The 22669-nt window shown below is 35.6% G+C and overlaps 1 protein-coding gene across 1 annotated transcript; it reads left to right on the forward strand.

Annotated features, from left to right (window-relative positions):
* Positions 1-10053: 10053 nt before the first annotated feature.
* LOC145780021 (uncharacterized) lies at positions 10054-11936 on the forward strand. The gene is made up of 4 exons (XM_082591724.1): positions 10054-10172; positions 10277-10374; positions 11158-11392; positions 11890-11936. Exons 1-3 carry the CDS (start codon positions 10112-10114, stop codon positions 11311-11313), a joined length of 315 nt encoding a protein of 104 aa, XP_082447850.1. The 5' UTR covers positions 10054-10111; the 3' UTR covers positions 11314-11392; positions 11890-11936.
* Positions 11937-22669: the final 10733 nt, after the last annotated feature.

The raw sequence follows: 22669 nt of genomic DNA on the forward strand, positions 1-22669 counted from the left end.
ATGTTGTAATATGGCGGCTCGTTTCATCCAACATTATCTGATGAAAGCCCCATTTTAAATCCAACTTACTGAAAACAGTACTACCATTGAGTTGATACAACAGTTCTTCAACAGTGGGAATTGGATGTCTCTCTCTAACTATAGCCTGATTGGCTTGTCGCATATCAACACAAATGCGAATGTCACCATCACTCTTAGGTATGACTACCAATGGAGAGATCCAACTTGATGGTCCTTCTGGGACTTCTTCTATAATATCAGCATCAAGCAATTCATGTAACTTCACATCTACCTTTTCTCTCAGCGGAAATGGTATTCTTCGAACAGGTTGAGCTACTGGCTTAAGAGAATCATCAATATGCAATTTTAACTCATAATCTTTTAACAAGCCAACACCAGTAAATAAACCATCATACTTAGACACAATGTCATTATCAACTTGAGGTTCAACATTATTAGCACCAGATTTAACACCATTTACATGTATTGGACCAACATGCAACAAACCTAAAGTCTCTGCGGTGTCTTTGCCCAATAGTCTGTGTCCATCGGTATCTGCTACCACAAAGTCAGCAACACATACTTTTTGTGTAACTTTTGATTCAACTTTTGCCGTAAATGTTCCTAATGTTGGAATTGGCTTCTTACTTCCATACGCGTACAATGTTTTAGCAGATTTCCTTGTTGTTGCATTAATATTACATGTCTTCAGCCATTCCCAAGTTTGCTTGTTCACAATGTTGCATGATGCACCGGAATCAACTAACATGTCTCCCACCGACACACCACCAATGTTTAAACTTACACTGCACAGCCCATGTGTTGAACTTTTCATTGAAAAGACATTAGTTGATGCTCCAAATTCATTTTCACCCAATCCTGAATTATCTATTTGATTGGCATTAGATTTTAAAAAGGTTTTAGATTTTGCATTTCTTTGTTGATAAAACTGTGTTGTATTCCTTACTTTTGATCTGCATTTCTTTTGAAAATGTCCCAGATTTCCACATTTGTGGCACTTCTTCCCTCTTGCAGGGCACTGCCTGTCAAGTTTGAAATGACCAAATAATCCACATGCAAAACACTCTTGTGTGTCTTTTCCCTGTTTTGACTTAATGTTACTCTTTCTTTGTATAGGAACTGAATTTACTTCATGCTGCATGCTTGGTTCTAATGATTTTCTTTCCATCATCTTAACCTGTGAATTAACTGCTTCATGTGCTCTAGCAATAGCTAATATATCATTTAACTGCACATCTCCTTTTTCCAAAAACTTTCGTCGTAAATGATTGGAATGACATTTATCAATTACTTGATCACGAAGTTGGGTATCCAATGAATCACCAAATTCACACATAGCTGCCTGTTGTCGCAGTCTGCAAACAAATTTGTTCACCGGCTCATCATGTTTTTGCATCAATTGCCTAAAAACATGGCGTTCAAAAGGTACATTAGCCTTAGGAAGAAAATGATCATCCAACAATGTTAAAGTCTCTTGAAGAGTTTTACCTTCATTGTCTGGAACCAAAGAAAAATAAATTTCTTGCACATCTACACCAGCAGTGTGCAGCAGCAGAGCCTGTTTTTGTTCATCACTGGTGACACCTTTTCCAGTGATATACAATGAAAACGCCCGTTTCCATCGCTTCCAACGTTGTCCCTGGTTTTGTGCATCACCATTGACATCAAAGGGTAATACAGCTGACACCTCGCAGGTAACTGCAGCTCCATTCATGATGCTCACTAGTAGTTTGGACAACACGACAAGAACAATTCACTGTCTGCTTGGACCTCTTGAACTAATAGGCTACAGATTTAAATATTTTCCTCGTCGCCAAATGTCATATTCTGTCTGTTCACTGGTGTATTATATACAGAAATAACATACACTTCCACTTTGATTAATTACTGACAACAGAATGTACTTCCGGGATACTTGCCAGGGTTGCCAAAAGATATTCTGGTAACCGGTCATAAGCATAACATAATAATCACATTTCAATACACTACACATAGTATTATTGTTAGGTGGTTTAAAAGTTTATTTTCGTTACCGCTTGTCTTTTCAGATTATTGTGTGAAATTTTGAAGTAGGTTAATCAGGATGTTACAGGTCAATAAGCAGGGTAAATAGATAAATAGATAGATAGATAGATAGATAGATAGATAGATAGATAGATAGATAGATAGATAGATAGATAGATAGATAGATAGATAGATAGATAGATAGATAGATAGATAGATAGATAGATAGATAGATAGATAGATAGATAGATAGATAGATAGATAGATAGATAGATAGATAGATAGATAGATAGATAGATAGATAGATAGATAGATAGATAGATAGATAGATAGATAGATAGATAGATAGATAGATAGATAGATAGATAGATAGATAGATAGATAGATAGATAGATAGATAGATAGATAGATAGATAGATAGATAGATAGATAGATAGATAGATAGATAGATAGATAGATAGATAGATAGATAGATAGATAGATAGATAGATAGATAGATAGATAGATAGATAGATAGATAGATAGATAGATAGATAGATAGATAGATAGATAGATAGATAGATAGATAGATAGATAGATAGATAGATAGATAGATAGATAGATAGATAGATAGATAGATAGATAGATAGATAGATAGATAGATAGATAGATAGATAGATAGATAGATAGATAGATAGATAGATAGATAGATAGATAGATAGATAGATAGATAGATAGATAGATAGATAGATAGATAGATAGATAGATAGATAGATAGATAGATAGATAGATAGATAGATAGATAGATAGATAGATAGATAGATAGATAGATAGATAGATAGATAGATAGATAGATAGATAGATAGATAGATAGATAGATAGATAGATAGATAGATAGATAGATAGATAGATAGATAGATAGATAGATAGATAGATAGATAGATAGATAGATAGATAGATAGATAGATAGATAGATAGATAGATAGATAGATAGATAGATAGATAGATAGATAGATAGATAGATAGATAGATAGATAGATAGATAGATAGATAGATAGATAGATAGATAGATAGATAGATAGATAGATAGATAGATAGATAGATAGATAGATAGATAGATAGATAGATAGATAGATAGATAGATAGATAGATAGATAGATAGATAGATAGATAGATAGATAGATAGATAGATAGATAGATAGATAGATAGATAGATAGATAGATAGATAGATAGATAGATAGATAGATAGATAGATAGATAGATAGATAGATAGATAGATAGATAGATAGATAGATAGATAGATAGATAGATAGATAGATAGATAGATAGATAGATAGATAGATAGATAGATAGATAGATAGATAGATAGATAGATAGTTGTTTATTGGCCGCTGCGAAAAAAGATGTACAATAAATCAAACACAATGTACAGTAAAACTGTTGAAACGATTACAGTAAAAAAAAAAAAAACGAATGAAAATGATGATAGTATCACAGCAGCGGGAGGCTGCGAAGTGACCGTTCAAGGTCTTCAAGTCAAGCAGCCACCCTTAACTCATCAATGATAATTATAATTGAATAATTGAGACAAAGAGATAATAATACATAAATAACGGTGAAGCTGTCCAAGATGATAAGAAATTAAAAAAAAAAAAACAGTTTAGTTTGGCCAATCTTCCCTATGTTACAATTGCGAGTCAGATTTGTAGGTTACTTTAGCATTTGTCCAATATGAGTCAATAATTTTCTTTTTGTACATTCTTTTGAAAGTTGTGAAGGAGGATTTGCGAATTTCAACTGAGCGTTGTAATTTAGTGGTTGTGTATCGAAAATAATAATAATCTAGGTTGGTCGAGTTCCGAGTAGTAAAGTTGTAAATTTCGTAGCATTTTTTAAAGTAGTTTTGAAAAGTGTCGGGTAATAAATTAAAGCTAAACTGGTACATAAATTTAGCAATTGCAAAGTTGTACAAATCTTTTAACTTTAGAATATTGAGTTGTTTATAAAAGGGTGTGACATGGTCAGCCCATTTGCCTTTCGCAACAGCTTTGACTGCCTAATTTGCAAAACACCAAGCTTTCCAATATGTGTTTTGTATAACGACCCCCATATAGTCAGTCCGTATATTAGGTAAGGATGCACCAGAGAATAGTACAGCTGAAGCATAGCTTTGGTTGATAAACAATGTTTCAATTTAGTGAGTATGCCAACAGATTTGGAGAGTTTGGAAGATAGAGCATCAATATGAGGAAGAAAAGAGAGATTTTTGTCAATGAAGATACCAAGGTATTTAGCAGTGTCAACGTTTTTTAGTTGGGTATTGCCGTAAAACACTTCAACATTAGTTGATATTTGGTTGTTCTTGGGTGCAATTATTAAAAAGTTAGACTTAGAAGCATTTATAGTGAGTGAATTGGCAATGATCCAACGTTGGATTCCTTTCAGTTCAAGATTAATTAAAATTTGAAGACTTAATAAATCATCGGCTTTAATGACAAGACAAGTGTCATCAGCAAATAATCTAGGAACACAAGAAACACAGTTGGATAGATCATTTATGTATAGTAAAAAGAGAAGTGGTCCTAATATGGATCCTTGAGGGACACCAAATTTTATTTCTTTTAATGTAGAATTTTCTTGTCCTATAGACACAAATTGTTTACGGTTTTTCAAGTAGGAAGTAAGTAAAGCATTGGCAACTCCTCGAATGCCATAATGATCGAGTTTATGCAAGAGTTTTTCATGATGAACTGTGTCAAAGGCTTTTTTAAGATCTAGTAAAACAAGTCCAGTCAATTCATTGTTCTGTATTTGCTCATATGAGGTGGTTATTATTTTTTTTTCCCGCGCTTTTTGGAAGTAGGTTGCAAGATTTTTGCTCTCCAGGTCCAAGTCTTAAAAATTTAATTTGTTCAAATTTAGGACCTGGAGATAAAATCAAATTTGAAAAAATTACACCGTTTCATCTTATTTGATCTTCGTCACAAATTTTCCAAACTATCAGCAAGTGGAATTTCAGAAAAATGCGAAAACAAGAAGTAAAGAAGAAAGGAAGAAGAAAAGAAAGTGAAGACAAGAAGTAGGCATGCAAGAGCGGAAAGTGCATCATATAAACAAGTAGACTGGTCTGGAATGAGATACAATTATTATTGAAATGCAACTTTGATTTTTATTAAATAGTTATTTTATCTTTAAATTTCCACTACAATTAACTGTTGACTGGTAGCCTAACCTGTATTTCTAAAAGAAGTGCTGCCAGACCTTATTGGATGTTTGTATTGAAATTCGTATTATCATAAAACTGCTTCATTTATGTGGCTTACTTTATTATACAAACTTTAATTATATAATAATTTGCTTTTAAATATATTTTTTTAAACTACTGTATTTTTATTTAGTCTACCTTACTGTGAAATTAGAAATGCATTTAAATCGCCAAATTTTTTATTTCGTTTTTAATTTTTGTGAAATCTTGATAACTTTCAACTAAACTTGATTAATCAATCCTTATCTAAAAAATAAATAGTGCGTAACCTATGAACCCTGGTATTTGATTGTACTTAATTGTATCTTGCGTTGGACTTAATTTTTTCCCTGAATTCATTTGGTCACACTAAGCCGGTTTCCTGAACTTTTCACTTTGCTGAATCTTTATTTTGTGACGTCATAATTTTGTTAAACTTTTAAAGTGAAAAGTTTTGGAAACTTGTCACTATTTTTTTTTGTGTGTAGTACTGCAAAGTACTATATGGGGTGTATGGGGGTTTGTGTGAAAGGTAGCACCTCTAGTTCTTCCATTTTCTCATATGAGAGTAATGGTAACATTGGTCCTTCATATAAACCCCAAGTCTCATTTATGGCTCCACGAAGTTGGTAATGCACACCAACGGCCACACCCTGGTAACGGCATAATGCTGGCTAAACTAAATGAGGCGCATGTTAGAACAGCTTTAACATGGCAGGGAAGTCAATCCCTTTAAGTGCATAAAGTCTAGAATGGCTGAAAAGGCAGAAGAACCATAAATAGTCAATGGCTTGGAAGGCATGATAGCAAAACGATGTGACCCGTTTAGGCACACTTTTGACGTTTAGAGTACAGTGGCTGGTCACCTTGGAAAAGATTGGAGCCTTACCAAGTATATATTCCATAGTAAACAATGCTAGCTATTAAAACAAAAATGAGTCATGGAGACTGATCAGGGCCCCCTGCTGTGAAGTCCCCTAAAAGCTACAGGGAAGGAGGAACCTCTTCTATGTGCACAGCTGCTCGTGATGATGGCTTATGCCCAAATCCCTCTGGAAGGCATAAGTCTGATGGTAGACTGCTGAATACTAGAAAAAGGGCACTCAAAATAGGAACATGGAATGTAAGAACCCTTTATAAAGCAGGTCGATACGAAAATTTAAAACAAGAGATGTCGGTCATGAACTTTGATTTAATTGGGATAAGTGAAACTAGATGGATAGGTGATGGTAAAGTGACAGAAGATAGATTTGTTTTTGTATATTCAGGGGGAGAACAGCATATGTACGGCGTCGGTATGATAATGAAAAAAGAAATAGCTAACTCAGTCATTGGATTTTGGCCAATTTCTAACAGAGTTATGATGATTAAATTGTCTGCAGCACCATTTAATGTAAATATATTACAAATCTATGCACCAACCCAAGAACATACCGATGAAGAGATTGAGTTGTTTTATGAGTCAATAAAGGATGTACTTAAATATACTAAAAGTGGAGAAGTTAATATAGTAATGGGCGATTTTAATGCAATAGTGGGTGATCATCATGAATATCCCACAACTGGTCGTTATGGATTTGGCAATTTAAATGAACGTGGAAGAAGGTTGCTGGAGTTTTGTAAACTTAATGATTTAGTAATAGCGAACACTCTTTTTCAACATCCTGCTAGGCGGTTGTATACATGGCAAAGTCCAGGTTATCAATTTCGGAATCAAATTGACTATGTTATGATAAACCATAGGTTCAGAAATGCAGTAAGACAAGTTAAAACGTATCCAGGATGTGACATAATGTCTGACCACAATCCAGTTGTTATGAAAATCCAAATAAAGCTAAAAAGAGTGAAAAGAACAAATATGTCAGAACATATGGACATGAACATGCTTAAAAATGAACAATATCGAGAGAAATTCAGTATTACAGTAAACAATAAATTCGAATTATTACAGCAAACAGAAATTCCTCAAGTAATTACACAAGAAACTATAGATAGAAGTTGGAATGAAATTAAAGAAACCTTAAATGATGCAGCTGCCAATATTTTACCATCAAAGAGGAAAAACATTAAACAGCCTTGGATTACTGAGAAGATACTTGACTTAATGCAACAGAGAAAGAAAAACAAATTCAATAATCACAAGAAATATAAAGCTTTAAATAAGGAAATATCCCAATTATGCAAAGATGCTAAACAAAGGTGGTGGGAAAATCAATGCAGTGAAATAGAACATCTAGAAGCATCTCATAAGTCACTTGAATTACACAATAAAGTTAAACAGCTAACATGTTTGAAGAAAGTTGAACAAGCAAACAGCTGCATCATGGATAGTGGAGGAAAAATGTTATTTCAGGAAGAGGATATAAAGAGTAGATGGGAAGAGTATGTAACAGAATTATATGATGATGATAGAACATGTATGCCTGAAATTACCAATAACGAAGGAGAAGAAATATTGATATCTGAAGTTGAGAAAGCCATTCAAGATCTGAAATGTAATAAAGCTGCAGGAAAGGATAACATTTATCCAGAAATGCTAAAAGCACTCAATGGCATAAGTTTAAAACGCATACACAAATTATGTAATGAAATATATATGACTGGATTTATACCTAAAGAAATGAATGAAACTGTTTTTGTCAGACTACCAAAGAAATCCAAAGCAAAGAACTGCAGTGACTTTAGAACATTAAGTTTGATCAGTCATGTACTGAAAATTTTGTTGAGAATAATTTTATTAAGAAATCGAAAATCTATTGAGAATGAGGTTAGCATGACGCAAAGTGGATTTATAACTGGTAAAGGAACACGAGAGGGTATACTTAACTTCAGAACAATTTGTGAGAGTTACAATGCAGTAAATAAAGATGTATATGCATGTTTTATTGATTATGAGAAAGCATTTGATAGAGTCAACCATGAGAAACTGATTCATTGTTTGTCCAATATTGGTATGAATGGCAAAGACTTACGTTTTATTATTAATTTGTACTGGAATCAAAAAGCATTTATTCGCATGGAAAAAGATTTATCTAAAGGGATTGATATCAAGCGTGGAGTACGCCAAGGATGTGTACTTTCTCCATGTCTTTTTAATTTATATACAGAAATGATTTTTCGATCCATTGATGATATGAAAGGAGTAAAAGTTGGTGGCTTGAATGTAACAAATTTACGCTATGCTGATGATACTGTTCTGTTGGCTGAATCACAAGAAGATCTTCAAGAAATATTGGACAATGTTAACTCAATTGGTAAAGAATTTAATATGAAAATTAACGCTAAAAAGACCAAATCAATGATAATCTCAAAATCACCAGACACCACAGTACTCCAAATTGTAATTGACAATAAAATTATACAAAAAGTAAAATCTTTTTCATATCTTGGTCATTTAATAACTGAAGATGGGAGGTGTGACCATGAAATTCTTAGACGGATAGAAATTGCAAGAACTACATTTGGAAAAATGAAAAATATTTTAACCAATCAACGTTTAAATTTATCAACTCGTCTCAGGATCTTAAAATGCTATATCTGGTCGACCCTATTATACAGTTCTGAAACTTGGACAATATCACAAAAAATGGAGAAACTGATCGATGCCTTCGAGCTCTGGACATACAGGCAAATGTTAAAAATTTCATGGAAACAAAAAATCACTAACGATGAAGTACTCTCCAAATTCAATTCAAGCAAAATGCTCGTACAAACAGTCAAAAGAAGAAAATTGAAGTATTTCGGACACACAATAAGGCAAAATTCATTACAAAGATCATTAATAGAAGGGAAGATAAACGGTAAAAGAAGTAAAGGCAGACCAAGAATGATTTGGACAACAAACATCACAAAATGGACAAAATTAACTTATGAATGTGCAGTACGCACAGCTCATGATCGAGAACAATGGCGCATTGTATCCAACCCTCCAGACGAGGAAGGAACAAAATGATGAATGACTGTAAAGTTTGAATCGCCCTTGTTGCAAGTGTTCATTGTACAGTAATATTCGGCCTATTTTTTCTTTTGTTGAAGAGAGGGATTGGGCTTGTTTTGTTTAACTTCAGCTCGTGTTTAAAATCGCCCTTGTTGCACTGGCAAGTGTTGATTGTAATTGTAGCCCTATTTTTGTACCGTTTTCACATAAATTTTTTGTCTTTTCTATCTCATTTTCAGGTTTTGTGGCTGTGCAAATTAAGGATAGTGACATCCCAACACTGTTTTTGCATATTTTAAACCTTTTGGTTTTGCCATCTTTCCCTTTTGTTGGTGCTAAATTTGTGAGTTTACTTTGCCGTTTTCTTCATGTTCGCGCCAGCAATGAAAAATAAATTGAATTGAATTGAATTGAATTGTAATAATGTCCAGAGCAGCATGACTCGTTGAATGGTTGGCACGAAAGCCATATTGAGTAGGCGTTAAGATCGAGTGCTTATTTATAAACGCTGTCAATCGTTTGAACACTAACTTTTCTAGAATCTTTGAAAAGCATGAGAGGAGAGAAATTGGTCTATAATTATTAGTTTCAAGTTTGCTTCCAGATTTATAAATTGGAATGACTTTAGCAATTTTGAGAACATCTGGAAATATGCCATTCGAAAATGCGTGGTCGAAAGCTCTTGCTAACAACAATATACATAGGCTCTTGCTAACAACAATATTAAATTAGTAGGCTATAGGGTAGCAAAGGTCTACGAAATACGATACAAAACGACTGACTGTAGGCTATATGGTTATCAAAGTTTATCTTATCCAGCTATAAACAACCAACAGGGCTAGAAGAAGTTTGGCTTTTTATAACAGTGCAACGGAAAACAGTTCTGATAATTTAACCGTCGAGTATCTTGTGGAAATAATCGAAGATGAAGAATTTCAAAGTATTCCCATTTCAACGAGCGCGTCTACAGTGCAACGTGAATTTGGGTAAGAAAGCGTTTCAAAGGACCTCGCACCTCTAATTAAATTGTGCAGTTGTGTGTTGAAAGCTGAATAAAATTGTTTGGATATATTATCCGGTATTTTTGCAGATGTCACTTATGTCCGAAAACTTACAAAACCAACGGGGGATTGCGTTTTCATGTCAAGTCAAAGCACGCTGGAAACACATGTAATAACACCAGAAAAGGTATGGTACTACAGTTCCGCATATTACCTGCCTGTAGACCGGCAAGACAACTTTATAGCCTGAATCGTCCATTTACACATTGTTTCTACGTCTGGCGACGACGGATCAACGTTAAAATCTGACTGCAGTCAGCCACTTGTGTGTAACAATTGCTGTGGTAGGCATATCCAGTCTGCCAAATTAAAACATATCGCAAATATTGCATCTATTCAACACCTGCCTACGTCGAATCGACGTAAAAAGGGGAAATTGTTAGACCACATTCCAGACGTCAAAATAGCAAAATGAGGCCCCTAATTTCTTGAAACGGAGGCCCATACCCCCTTCAGGTTGCAACTAAGACATCATATATCGCGTTTTCGTTTGTAGAGGGGGCATTGGTCCCCCTGACCCCCCTCTCGGGAGCCCTGATTCTACTGAATAGCGTCATTACACCAATATATAATGGAAACATAAGCTACCGGGACGCATCTTTTGAAAATGTACCATTACATAGGTGTATAGAGGGAATGGACCAATCAGAGGGTTAGGGAAAAGGATAGTAATAATATAGTTGCTAAGATCGAGTTTTCGACCAACCAACATGGCGTAGAGAGTATGCTATTGGCCAGAAGACTGGAGGTCGTTGGTTTGAATCCTCTATTTTGGTTAAAATGTCTTTGATTTGGGAATTTGTAGACAAGTTTCCTTTTAGGAAACGTATTGTGGTACACTTTCAAAAGGTGCTACCGGGACATCCGCCACTACATGTAGTATTCATTACACACTTTGTATTTTTTTTAGTGTCTGAATCAACAGTACAGAAGATGTGGTTACAAATTGGTGGTTCACTTGATAACTTCACTGATGCAGCTCTTCAATATTACATTCGTGCATTCGAATCCACCACAAATGGGAGCGAACTTTTTCACAAGTTTAGCTGTGATGCAATTGAAGTGATCCCAGGTTTATTTCACGGAAAACTTCAACGTATGGAAGCAGTGGAGCAAACAAGAAAATTGTTTGATGTGTTTCTGAGGTAAAAACCAAACATATAGTGGCATTTTCATTCTATACCGATGCTATAGCTTGTTTAACCAATGTAGCTTATCAACAGTGATTTACATTTATTTCAATCATGTCTGGTACGACGAACGACAGTTCTGCCAGATTTCAGAAACTGCCTTCAATGATTAAAATGCTTATCCAGTGATCTCGTGGGATTGCTGTTGACTGAGCCAATCCCAATCTCTCCGTCTTATCTTCAAGTACGAAACTTGTCTTAATTCAGTCTGTATTTATTGGTCGATATCCAAAAACTTCATATAAAGTCGCCAAATAGATAACGCAATTGTCTATACCAGCCAGTAAATGAGACATACTCAAGATGCATAAAACGGGGCAAGATGCATATTTTAACTTTGCCTACATTACCGTAAAAAATAGCACGAATTTACGATTTGTATACCATTAAATACTCTTGCCAGCATCTATGTTCAATACACAAACATTAACGTTTGGAAATTTACATTTCAGAGATGAAAATAGCAAAGTTTCACAACAACAACAAACGACTAATACGGTGTTTACAACTGATGAAATACACATAATAGAATATATTGGGGGATACGTGTTACGAAAATTGAAGCGCAGTGCCACAGATGAACAACAAGGCATTTTGTCTAAACTAGAAAGTGACACCAGTTGCACAGCGGGTTCATCTATGATTGACACACTACAAAACGACGAATACGGAACATTACTGAAGCCAAGTCCTACTCTGATGAAAATTTTGCTGAGGCTGGAAGTGGATTTTCGAAAACATTTCAGCTTTTGTAATACAATGCAGACTGTGTTTAAGGAGATTGATATAAACAGTTTGTATTTATTAACCAACGACTGGGACATTGTGTCATATATTGTAAACCACATTTGCAAGCTATATTTTAAAATTCGTACCTATCAAAAAACGAAGATTTTAAAGCTCAAAGTCATTGGTGATGTTCAGAAAAACAACATCAGTCTGCGTAAAGCGTTACAGTAAAGACACTAATGTACGGAATATTGCTCGTTGTTTTACAATAAATACCTAACAACTAATACCTAAACATTAAATTGAGAGCCGCTCTGATATCAATCATTCATTAATCTGAGCGGGATATAAATGCTATCATTATTATTATTATTATAATTTCACGATTCAACTAGCAACAGTGCAAGACTATAGCCTAAGGTTTTAAAAACATTGTAAGACTTACGACGCTAGTCTAGACGGCTTATTAGAAATTCAGGTCCTTCAAAATTGATTAAGTTGCTGACAGGCTAACAGTAGCCTGGCTGGGTTAACTTTAGGGCTGTACTAGAGTTTAATTTTAGGCTTCTGACAATAACATAATGTTAAATAATAGGTTGAAAATAGCCTAAGATGTGGATAGCACCTTACCCATGGTACAAAACTATATTACTAATTAGCCAAGCACCTTAGGCGGTGAGATAGCTCAGTGGTAGAGCTCAACGCACATAAAATCGAAGGAACATCCCATCTAAAACTCTTGTGATGTCCGTTTAATCTACTGCGCAAGTGTCTGTAGTGAAGCGTGACGGCCGACACGTAAAACGGAGCAAAAAGAGGAGTTTATGGGGCGCCGTTTGGAAAAACACAATTTAGCAATTTTGCAACACCAATTTAGCAATTTTGCAACACATTTAGCTATATTGCAACAATTTAACTAAATTGCAAAAATACGATTTAGTTATATTGCAGCAATTTAGCTAAATTGCAAAATACGATTTAGCTAAATTGCAACAATTTAGCTAAATTGCAAAATACGATTTAGCTAAATTGCAACAATTTAGCTAAATTGCAAAATACGATTTAGCTAAATTGCAACAATTTAGCTAAATTGCAAAATACGATTTAGCTAAATTGCAACAATTTAGCTAAATTGCAAAATACGATTTAGCTAAATTGCAACAATTTAGCTAAATTGCAAAATACGATTTAGCTATATTGCAACAATTTAGCTATATTGCAGCAATTTAGCTAAATCGTATTTTTGCAATTTAGGGTGCAAGTATAGAATCCGACACCCTGGTCAACATGACGTCACAAAACGGACGCAACTACTACATAGGGGGTGAAAAAAAGGATCCTGAAAAGCGGCGGAATGAAGGTGATAAGCGGAATGGACATGGATTTTTTGACAATTTTACTGTGTTTTTACAATAAAAACATTAAACCAACGTCGAGTGTTGAATATAACTACCTAGAATGACATAAAATTTACCACATTGCATAAATTCAACTAAAAATTTACCCAATTAAACTTTAAAAATAAAAATATGAAACGTTTGCAACTAAATGTGTTGTAGCTACCTAATTTCTGCTCGCATTTTAATTTTTACAATAAAAGTACCAATCTAACGCAACTGCAAAGAGTATGTCTTGCTTCAATAAAACAGTAGCACAAAATAAGTACCATCTTTATCTTGTGATAACTTAAACTTCACCAATTTGCATCGATTCTCAGCAATTCAATTTTTACAAGAAAATCATTAATCCTTTACAAATTGAAAAAGTATGTCTTGCTTTATTCACCTGAAAAGTTTCAGGTTTATATCTCATCTACCAAACGAGCAATCGTCGTTCAAACTTAACCGCCCAGCGAAGCTTTTTTTCAATGCATTGTAAAGGAGAAGGGCTCTTTTTAGGGCTACAAAAAAGTCCTTATTAGGGGTACCGAAACAGTCCAATGCTTTACATGCAAAAATGTTCTGTTGATAACTTAGCACCCTAAATTGAATAAAAGCCTAAAAGTTGATTATTCTCCTGTTCAGGTGGGGGTGCATAGGGTAGTAAAAGCAAGGTTCAGAAAAACCCGGGCTTATTTGAAAAAGCCCAGGTGTGTTTGGGCTTTTTGTGTCTTTTAAAAATTGCTTGAAAAAAGTAGCTTCACGCTTATTTCACTTCAAAATGAATTTCGGAGTTGGAGCTGGAGTAAATCCTTTCGGAGCAGGAGCGGAGCCGGAGTAAAAAAAAGTGACTTCGTTCTCCTCTGCTAGGCATGTGGTGAATGCAAAAGTTAATAATAAAAAGTTCTTGGTCAGATGATTAATTTGATTATGTTTTAACAAGATGTTATGTTTGAGCCTTGGTAGGCTATAGAGAGCTTGACTTGTTGTACCAGATACATAAGCTATACCAGTAACGTTATTGGATTTAATATTTTCGATTAAACACACACAAAAAAAAACAAGAAAAAACTACTAAATTCAACGTTTTCGACACAACATAGTGTCCTCGTTAGGAATAATCATAGGCTACATTTAAGAGAAATAAATAGGCTAAATGAATTTGGAAATTTTACATTAAAGCTGTAGCCCACAAGCGACACCTCTCAATAGCACCATCAACAACTGACACACGAATTCAATGCAGGATAGCCTACAAAAATTGGCGAGGGAAGACAGCCAAAAATACAGCAAGTTTAGTTGAAGCACTATTTACCGATCACAGCAAACAGGGGGTGGCGTATAGCCTACTGAATAAGGATCGATTCGCCTTTACAATGCATTGAAAAAAAGCTTCGCTGGGCGGTTAGGTTTGAACGACGATTGCTCGTTTGGTAGATGAGATATAAACCTAAAACTTTTCAGGTGAATAAAGCAAGACATACTCTTTCAATTTGTAAAGGATTAATGATTTTCTTGTAAAAATTGAATTGCTGAGAATCGATGCAAATTGGTGAAGTTTAAGTTATCACAAGATAAAGATGGTACTTATTTTGTGCTACTGTTTAATTGAAGCAAGACATACTCTTTGCAGTTGCGTTAGATTGGTACTTTTATTGTAAAAATTAAAATGCGAGCAGAAATTAGACAGCTACAGCACATTTAGTTGCAAACGTTTCATATTTTTATTTTTAAAGTTTAATTGGGTAAATTTTTAGTTGAATTTATGCAATGTGGTAAATTTTATGTCATTCTAGGTAGTTATATTCAACACTCGACGTTGGTTTAATGTTTTTATTGTAAAAACACAGTAAAATGGTCAAAAAATCCATGTCCATTCCGCTTTATCACCTTCATTCCGCCGCTTTTCAGGATCCTTTTTTTCACCCTCTATGTAGTAGTTGCGTCCGTTTTGTGACGTCATGTTGACCAGGGTGTCGGATTCTATACTTGCACCCTAAATTGCAAAAATACGATTTAGCTAAATTGCTGCAATATAGCTAAATTGTTGCAATATAGCTAAATCGTATTTTGCAATTTAGCTAAATTGTTGCAATTTAGCTAAATCGTATTTTGCAATTTAGCTAAATTGTTGCAATTTAGCTAAATCGTATTTTGCAATTTAGCTAAATTGTTGCAATTTAGCTAAATCGTATTTTGCAATTTAGCTAAATTGTTGCAATTTAGCTAAATCGTATTTTGCAATTTAGCTAAATTGTTGCAATTTAGCTAAATCGTATTTTGCAATTTAGCTAAATTGTTGCAATTTAGCTAAATCGTATTTTGCAATTTAGTTAAATTGCTGCAATATAACTAAATCGTATTTTTGCAATTTAGTTAAATTGTTGCAAAATTGCTAAATTGTGTTTTTCCAAACGGCGCCCCATAGGAGTTTCCACTCATTGTGTTATATCTCGTTGTTCAAACCTCGCAAATCTCACAAGGTTTGTACAATTACCTAGTGATGGTAACCAGTGGCGGCTCGTGAGATGTGAAAGTGGTGCTGCTGCGGGCGGGCGCAGCCCGGCCGCGTCTTCGTCGAAGGCGAGCAAAACGGCAGGGGGTCTTGGGGGCCTCCCCCAGAAAAATTTGAAAGTTGACACTTAATTTGGTGCATTCTGTGCGCATCTTTCGCTCTAAATTGTAATGAAAAATTAAGATAAAACTTTTGCGGTTTGAACTTTTTCTTTTTGTTGGTTTCGTTGCTGTGTTTTATTTCCACTATATCGTTTCTTTTGTATTGAGACAAGCAAAAATAAATTGAATTGGTGTATTGGCTGCAGCCATTATTGTGACAGAAAGCGTTGCTAAACACTTTTGCAATGTATTGTTCTGCAAGTAAGTTAACATAGGTTGGGGAATCGCCAAACACAATTAATTAAACTAAATCGGTTCTAAAAAATAGTTAAAAAAGAACCAAATACGGTAACCAAACCCCAAATATGCAGACAAACACCTTTGAAAATGGGCAACTTTTTTGAATTTCAATCAATCAATCATTTTATTTTTCGTCATTAACACGTCCGGGACGAAAAAGATACTAACTACAAAAATCGATATAAACCTACCAGCACGTTAACGGACGGGAAAAGGTGGCAAAACCTTGAAAGGTTTAAAACGTGCCTGAATGAAAAATTATGTCGTAGGCTATATAGTATATATCAGTAGTTAGTACGGCCACAAAATCCAAAGAACAATAGCAAAAAATAAAACAAAAACAGAGAGAAGCACACATGTAATAATGAATGACAGCCTAATGAAAAGTGTTGTGGATTGAATTTGCCAGTTCCAATATTGATGTGGATGAGCAGTCATAATAATAATAATAGGATGGAGAAAGAAAACCGGACATAAAAGAAACCCATCCTCAGGCAAAAGCCCGTTTCAATGTGGCCCAGGAGAGCAGGTGTTGAGCTCTTTCTATGGTGGATAAAATCGAGGATAAATTTGAGGATAAAATCGCCAATATGGCAACCCTAGGCGCGCTGTTCAAGACAGCGCCAAAACGACGAACGTTAGCATTGCCAGACTGATAAACTACATCATTGTCACGTGACTTCGACTTGGTTTGTTTGCTTTTATGACGCTTGCGCTTCGGTGCACAGAAAATCGCAGTGCCTGACAGAGCGAAATCATAGCGGTCAAGCTTGAGTGGAAGTCATGTGACAATGAGGTAGTTTCCCTCTCTGAGAGAAACTTTTTTTCTTTCCCTCTCGCGTTTCCAGTCAACAAAGGGAAAGGTTGGAAAGGTCTGCAAACCTAACCTAAACAAATTTGATAAAAATAATGAAAAATCACGACGTGTTTTACGGGCAGAATGAGCCCAAAAAATTGGTGGAGCTGCAGCACCACTACACGAGCCGCCACTGATGGTAACTACTATCTAGGCTATGACTTTTAATAAGGTCTGTGCATTTGTCAATTGATAGTTATGAGGTTTTCTCAGCGGGCGTCTTTAAATGTCGCGAACTTCGAATTCCTCGCAAAGCTTGAGAAGGTTTCTGCATTTGAAAGCCTTCCGCAATAGGTTTTCATAGTCTCCCTAAAGAAGATAGATTTAGACTAGCAGCAAGTAATGGTAAGGTTGTCTCGTCTGTAGTCTAGGTCTATCTATTTTATGCAAACTATGAACAGTTGAAAATCTCATCGGCCATCATTCTACAATTATTGTAGAAACCTTTCTCAAGATTTGCTAGGTTTGCTACATTTAAAGAAGCAATCCTTGTAGAGTTGCCAGATTCCACAAAATTACCTAGCCAAAAACACGTTTCAAACCAATTTTTTTTCAAGTACTGTAGCCCAAAAAAGAGCCAAAGCATATAGGTATTTTAAACACACTTCAAATGACCAAAACTTTTGGAAAAACCGGTTTCGTTTACAAAATATTCCTTACATTCTTGGTCACAGCGGTAAACCATAATCTCTTCGTGGGAAAATTGTAACATAAGATTTCCGGATCCGTTCGTCTGTATGTAATGACCGAAAAGAAACACTCTTCTGAAACGTCTATTCAAGAATTGTATTTCTGTAAAAAATAGCCACTGGCCGTCGAAACTGGGGTGCAACGCGATACACCACTAAACTTGTCACTACAAAACAAATTACTTGGATAAAAGACGGAAATTTTGTCCAGCTGGCAAGCACTAAGCAAAACAGTTGAATATGCAACCAACTCTCAAGCAACAATTTTAAGAATGACGAGAATACATTGCAATATCTCAAACGCACGTAGGCAGCTACTGTTACGTAATAATGATAAGCTATTCAAGCAGCTGTTCAAGTTTAACTTACACCTGTTCAAGCTTGGCCCACACCTGTTCAAGCCTGGCTTACACCTGTTCAAGTAATTAAAGATTTAACGATGATGCAATGCTATGCTGCAGCTGCAATGCTTTACAGGTTTTGCAATCGATAATGCAATCTGCTCATTTTTTTTAGAAATTTCCATGACGTAACACGCTAAGATTCAGTAGACCTGAATGGTTTTATATGACGTTTGATATGAAAATTGTCCGTAACAATTCTAAACACACACAAAAACTTGTCATTAGGAACTTCTTCGTTTTGTGTCACACGGCGTAGCCCAGGAACTACGGTCACCTGCAAAAGTTAAGTTTTATTTATCGTCTGCAGCCCGGTTTTTAGAGAACCAGTGATTAGTGAACTCACCCAACCATGGTCTAAGGCAGTGTTTCTCAAACTTTTTTAGTCCATCGCCCCCTTTTTGTTGTTAAAATATAATTTTGCCCCCCTAATTTTGCAAAGTAAAATAAACATTGATAATAGAGTGATAGAAAAATTTAGTTTTGGGAATTTAATCAACGAAATTGACAGTAACATGATAATGTTCAATAGGATGGATGAGCTTAGCGACTTTTACAAAGTTTTGAAATGTTTGGCGACATCTTCGTAAGATAGAGTCGAAGATCATCCCGTTTATGAATTAGCAAGCATGTCTTTGCTTTGAAAGCATCAATGCCACAGCCGAAAACCCCTTTTCAACCATATATGAAGTAGGAAACGACAAAATCCACATTTTTCTAGCTTTCCAGAGAAGCTCATATTTGCCAGCAACCTGGCACAAAACAAATCGTACGGTACCTATCGATCATTTCTGAATTTCACTCTTGACTCATCATCTGTTTGCATATCAATAAACTGCTTTTGAAATTCCACTTCTATAGTATGTCTGTATAGGTTCGGGAGAAAATGGTTGTACCACCCAGTTTGGAACATGGAGGTCCACGACATCTGGAAAGCGAAGTTTCATGTCTTTATGAAGCATGTCTAAATGTGAGCAGTATTTTTGCCGTTGTTCTTCTGTAATAACATTCTCGCTCAAATTGGGAAACTGAGTAACATTCTCCCTCAAATTGGGAAACTGAGACATTTTGAGCTGCGCTTTTATCTTGTTGACGCATTTTATCCCAATATTCAGTGATTCATGCAGTTCAGGACTGAGATTACGGGCAACCAAATGCTGACGGTGAATTACACTATGCATTACAATAAGTCCAAGAATTGCTCTTTTCATCAGTGCAATGAACCCTCGATGCTTTCCAACCATTGCCGGAGCACCATCAGTTGCGCATTGTAGAATATTCTTCAGTGGAAATGCTGGTCTAAAGGATTAAGTACTGATTCCCGAATGTCTGACTACCAAATATTCCGTTAATATTACCTTTCAACATATCACAAATGTTGATCGCAAAGGCATTGCTTTAAACGTATTCATATCAAAACTAACCATTACCAACAAAGCAGAGATTTTGATATCTTTTTATTGATAAAAATAAGATATCAACACTAAACAAATAACTTATTCAAAAGGGTTTTAAAAAACATGCAATAATAAACCGATAAATAAAACGCCAAGAAATTAAAAAAAAATACAATTTAAAAAAATACCATCTGGCAACTTTGTGGTTTGCGAGGTTTGCTAGGTAGGCACTTTAACGTAGGACAGGTTTCCTCGTGAATCAGCTGTTTGCAGTCATGTGACTCACGCCATTATGATTGTAACCTTATAAACTCAATTGATTACACTCTTTAAGATCCTTCTTGCACTCAGTTGCAGAAGAAAAAAGAACATTAGCAGAGGGTGGGAATCGAACCCACGCAATCGAAATGACTATTCCCTTGCCCTAACCCTAACCCATTAGGCCACGCTGCTGTGGCGATACATTCACTTAATTTTCTTTGTATCAAAAATGTTTGGAGAAGATCGGATCGAGAAGATCGGAGAAGATCGGAATATCACGTGCTGAGTCACATGACTGAAATCAGCTGATTCGCACGGAAAACTGTCCTATGTTAAAGAGTCTACCGGTTTGTTACGGTAACGCTAATTACGGTAAATCTAATTTCTAACTAGAACATCACACAACTAAGGCGAAAGAGAAAATTGAAAAAAGAAAACTAGATGTCATGAGTTACTAAGGGGGGTGGAGGAACTTGTATACCTGGGCCTGGTATACAAGTCCCCCCACCCCCCTTGGTAACTCATGACAAAGACAGGACTCAGATGGACATGGCTCTTTTGCCTTAGTTGTATGATGTTCTTGGTTTTTCCGTTTGCTAGGTTTGGCGGTTTGCTACGTTTGCGAGGTTTGCTACATTTAAAGACGGCAGTACATTAATGAACGAGAAAAAGTGGCAAAACCTTGAAAGGTTTAAAACGTGCCTGAATAAAAAATCATGTAGTAGGCTATAATTATGTCTGTAGTTTGCATGGCCACACAACCCAAAAAACAAACAGCAAAAACAAAGAGGATCACACATGTAGTAATAAATGACTTGTGCATGTGCAATTGTGCATGTCTGAGCAGTCAAACCAGTCATCATAAGAGAGAGAAACCTTTTATTTTGTCTGTTGCGACAATAGTACGGTACAATTATACACAATACGAATAAATAAGTACCATAGCTATCTAAATAGGCTACCACAACAGACAGGAAGCAGCGAAAGACTATACCAGTCATCGAGTCAGCTGCTTCCCAGTTCTTAATGTGACAAATGTCCAGCATCGGCAAATTACGTTGAAAGAAGATAGGCTGATGTTCAGTAATATTAATGAAAGAAAAGAAATCATATGCTGCTGCGATCCCTAAGTGAAGTCCTGTGGTTTTATGCAAATATAAACTTTATTCCGGGAGATTAAAAATAGGAAAAACTTTTGAAATCAATAAACTCTTGTAGCAAGGGCAAGGGCGTTTAAACTTCAGTGCAACCAAGAAAAGCTCAAGCCAATAAATAGTACAAGGCTACGAGTAAAAACATTTTCAGTAACAGTATTACAATACAAAAATAATCACAATTTAAAAAAAGGTACAGGCCTATTGTTCTGTCATAAAAGAAATGGCTGAGTGACTCTCAGTGTGACCTGTTAGGCTGCATGAAACTAACGCAATGTGACCGTATAATTTGACAAACAAATTGAATAGAATGTAAATGAGAAATAATTGAGTGTAACCGAATAACACAATAGGTCAATAATGTTTTCTTCAGACAAAATTTAACAAAAATCAAATCCAGACGACGTATCTGGTCACAGCGGTAAACCATAATCTCTTCGTGGGAAAATTGTAACATAAGATTCCCAAATCCGTTCGTCTGCATGTAATGACCGAAAAATAAACACTCTTTTGAAACGTCTATTCAAAAAGTGTATTCCTGTAAAATTAGCCCACGGCTATCGAAAATGGGACGCAACACCGTACGCCTCTAAAACTGTCACTACAGAACAGATTACTTGGATAAAAGACGGAAAATTTGTCCAGCTAGCAAGCACCAAGCAAACAGTTAAACTTGCGACTGACTTCCAACAAACAATTTTACGAATGACTAGAATAATTTGCGATATCTCAAATGCACGTAGACAGTAACTGTGACGCAATAATGAAAGACAATTATGAAGTCATTCAAACAGGTGTTCAAGCGGCTAATGCAATATTTCATCAGGTCTTACGACCGATGGTGCAATATTTGGACATTTTCTAGCAATTTCCATGACGTAAGATGCCAGCTAGGTTAAGTAGACCATAACGGTTTTTATATGACGTTTGATTTGGTAAAAATTGTCGGGAACATAGCGGGAACATAGCGGCCCCTAGTTATGACAGTCTGACATGGCATAACTAAAAAGAATTGACGACAATTGTGAGCCAATAAATAAAAACACACGATACACAAATTGTTTGAATCACTCACGTTTATGTTAACACGTAAATACAAAGGGCATGCAAAGAATGAACAACAATACGGGATAATACACGACGATACATGAAATTGGTACCATAGGTACATGCTAAAATGACGCTATATACAATGGTTGCGATAATAACCGACTGTTCCGGGCTCAGACAAGGGTCGGCCACCGCAGACAAAATCAGGCTCAAACCCTAACACTTAGGTGTTCTTTACGGGGGCGAGGCATGAAATATCCCTCAACACGTAGTCTACTTTCACTTTCCCCGTACTCTCATCATAGTTGCAGACGGCAACTTTAGCTCTACGAACCACAGGCTTCCCTTTCTTAAATTGTGGAACTACCTCATGCACCCTCCCAAGTTGATACTTCCCACG

Source organism: Aplidium turbinatum, chromosome 11 (assembly GCF_918807975.1).
Source record: "Aplidium turbinatum chromosome 11, kaAplTurb1.1, whole genome shotgun sequence".
NCBI classification, from domain to species: domain Eukaryota; kingdom Metazoa; phylum Chordata; class Ascidiacea; order Aplousobranchia; family Polyclinidae; genus Aplidium; species Aplidium turbinatum.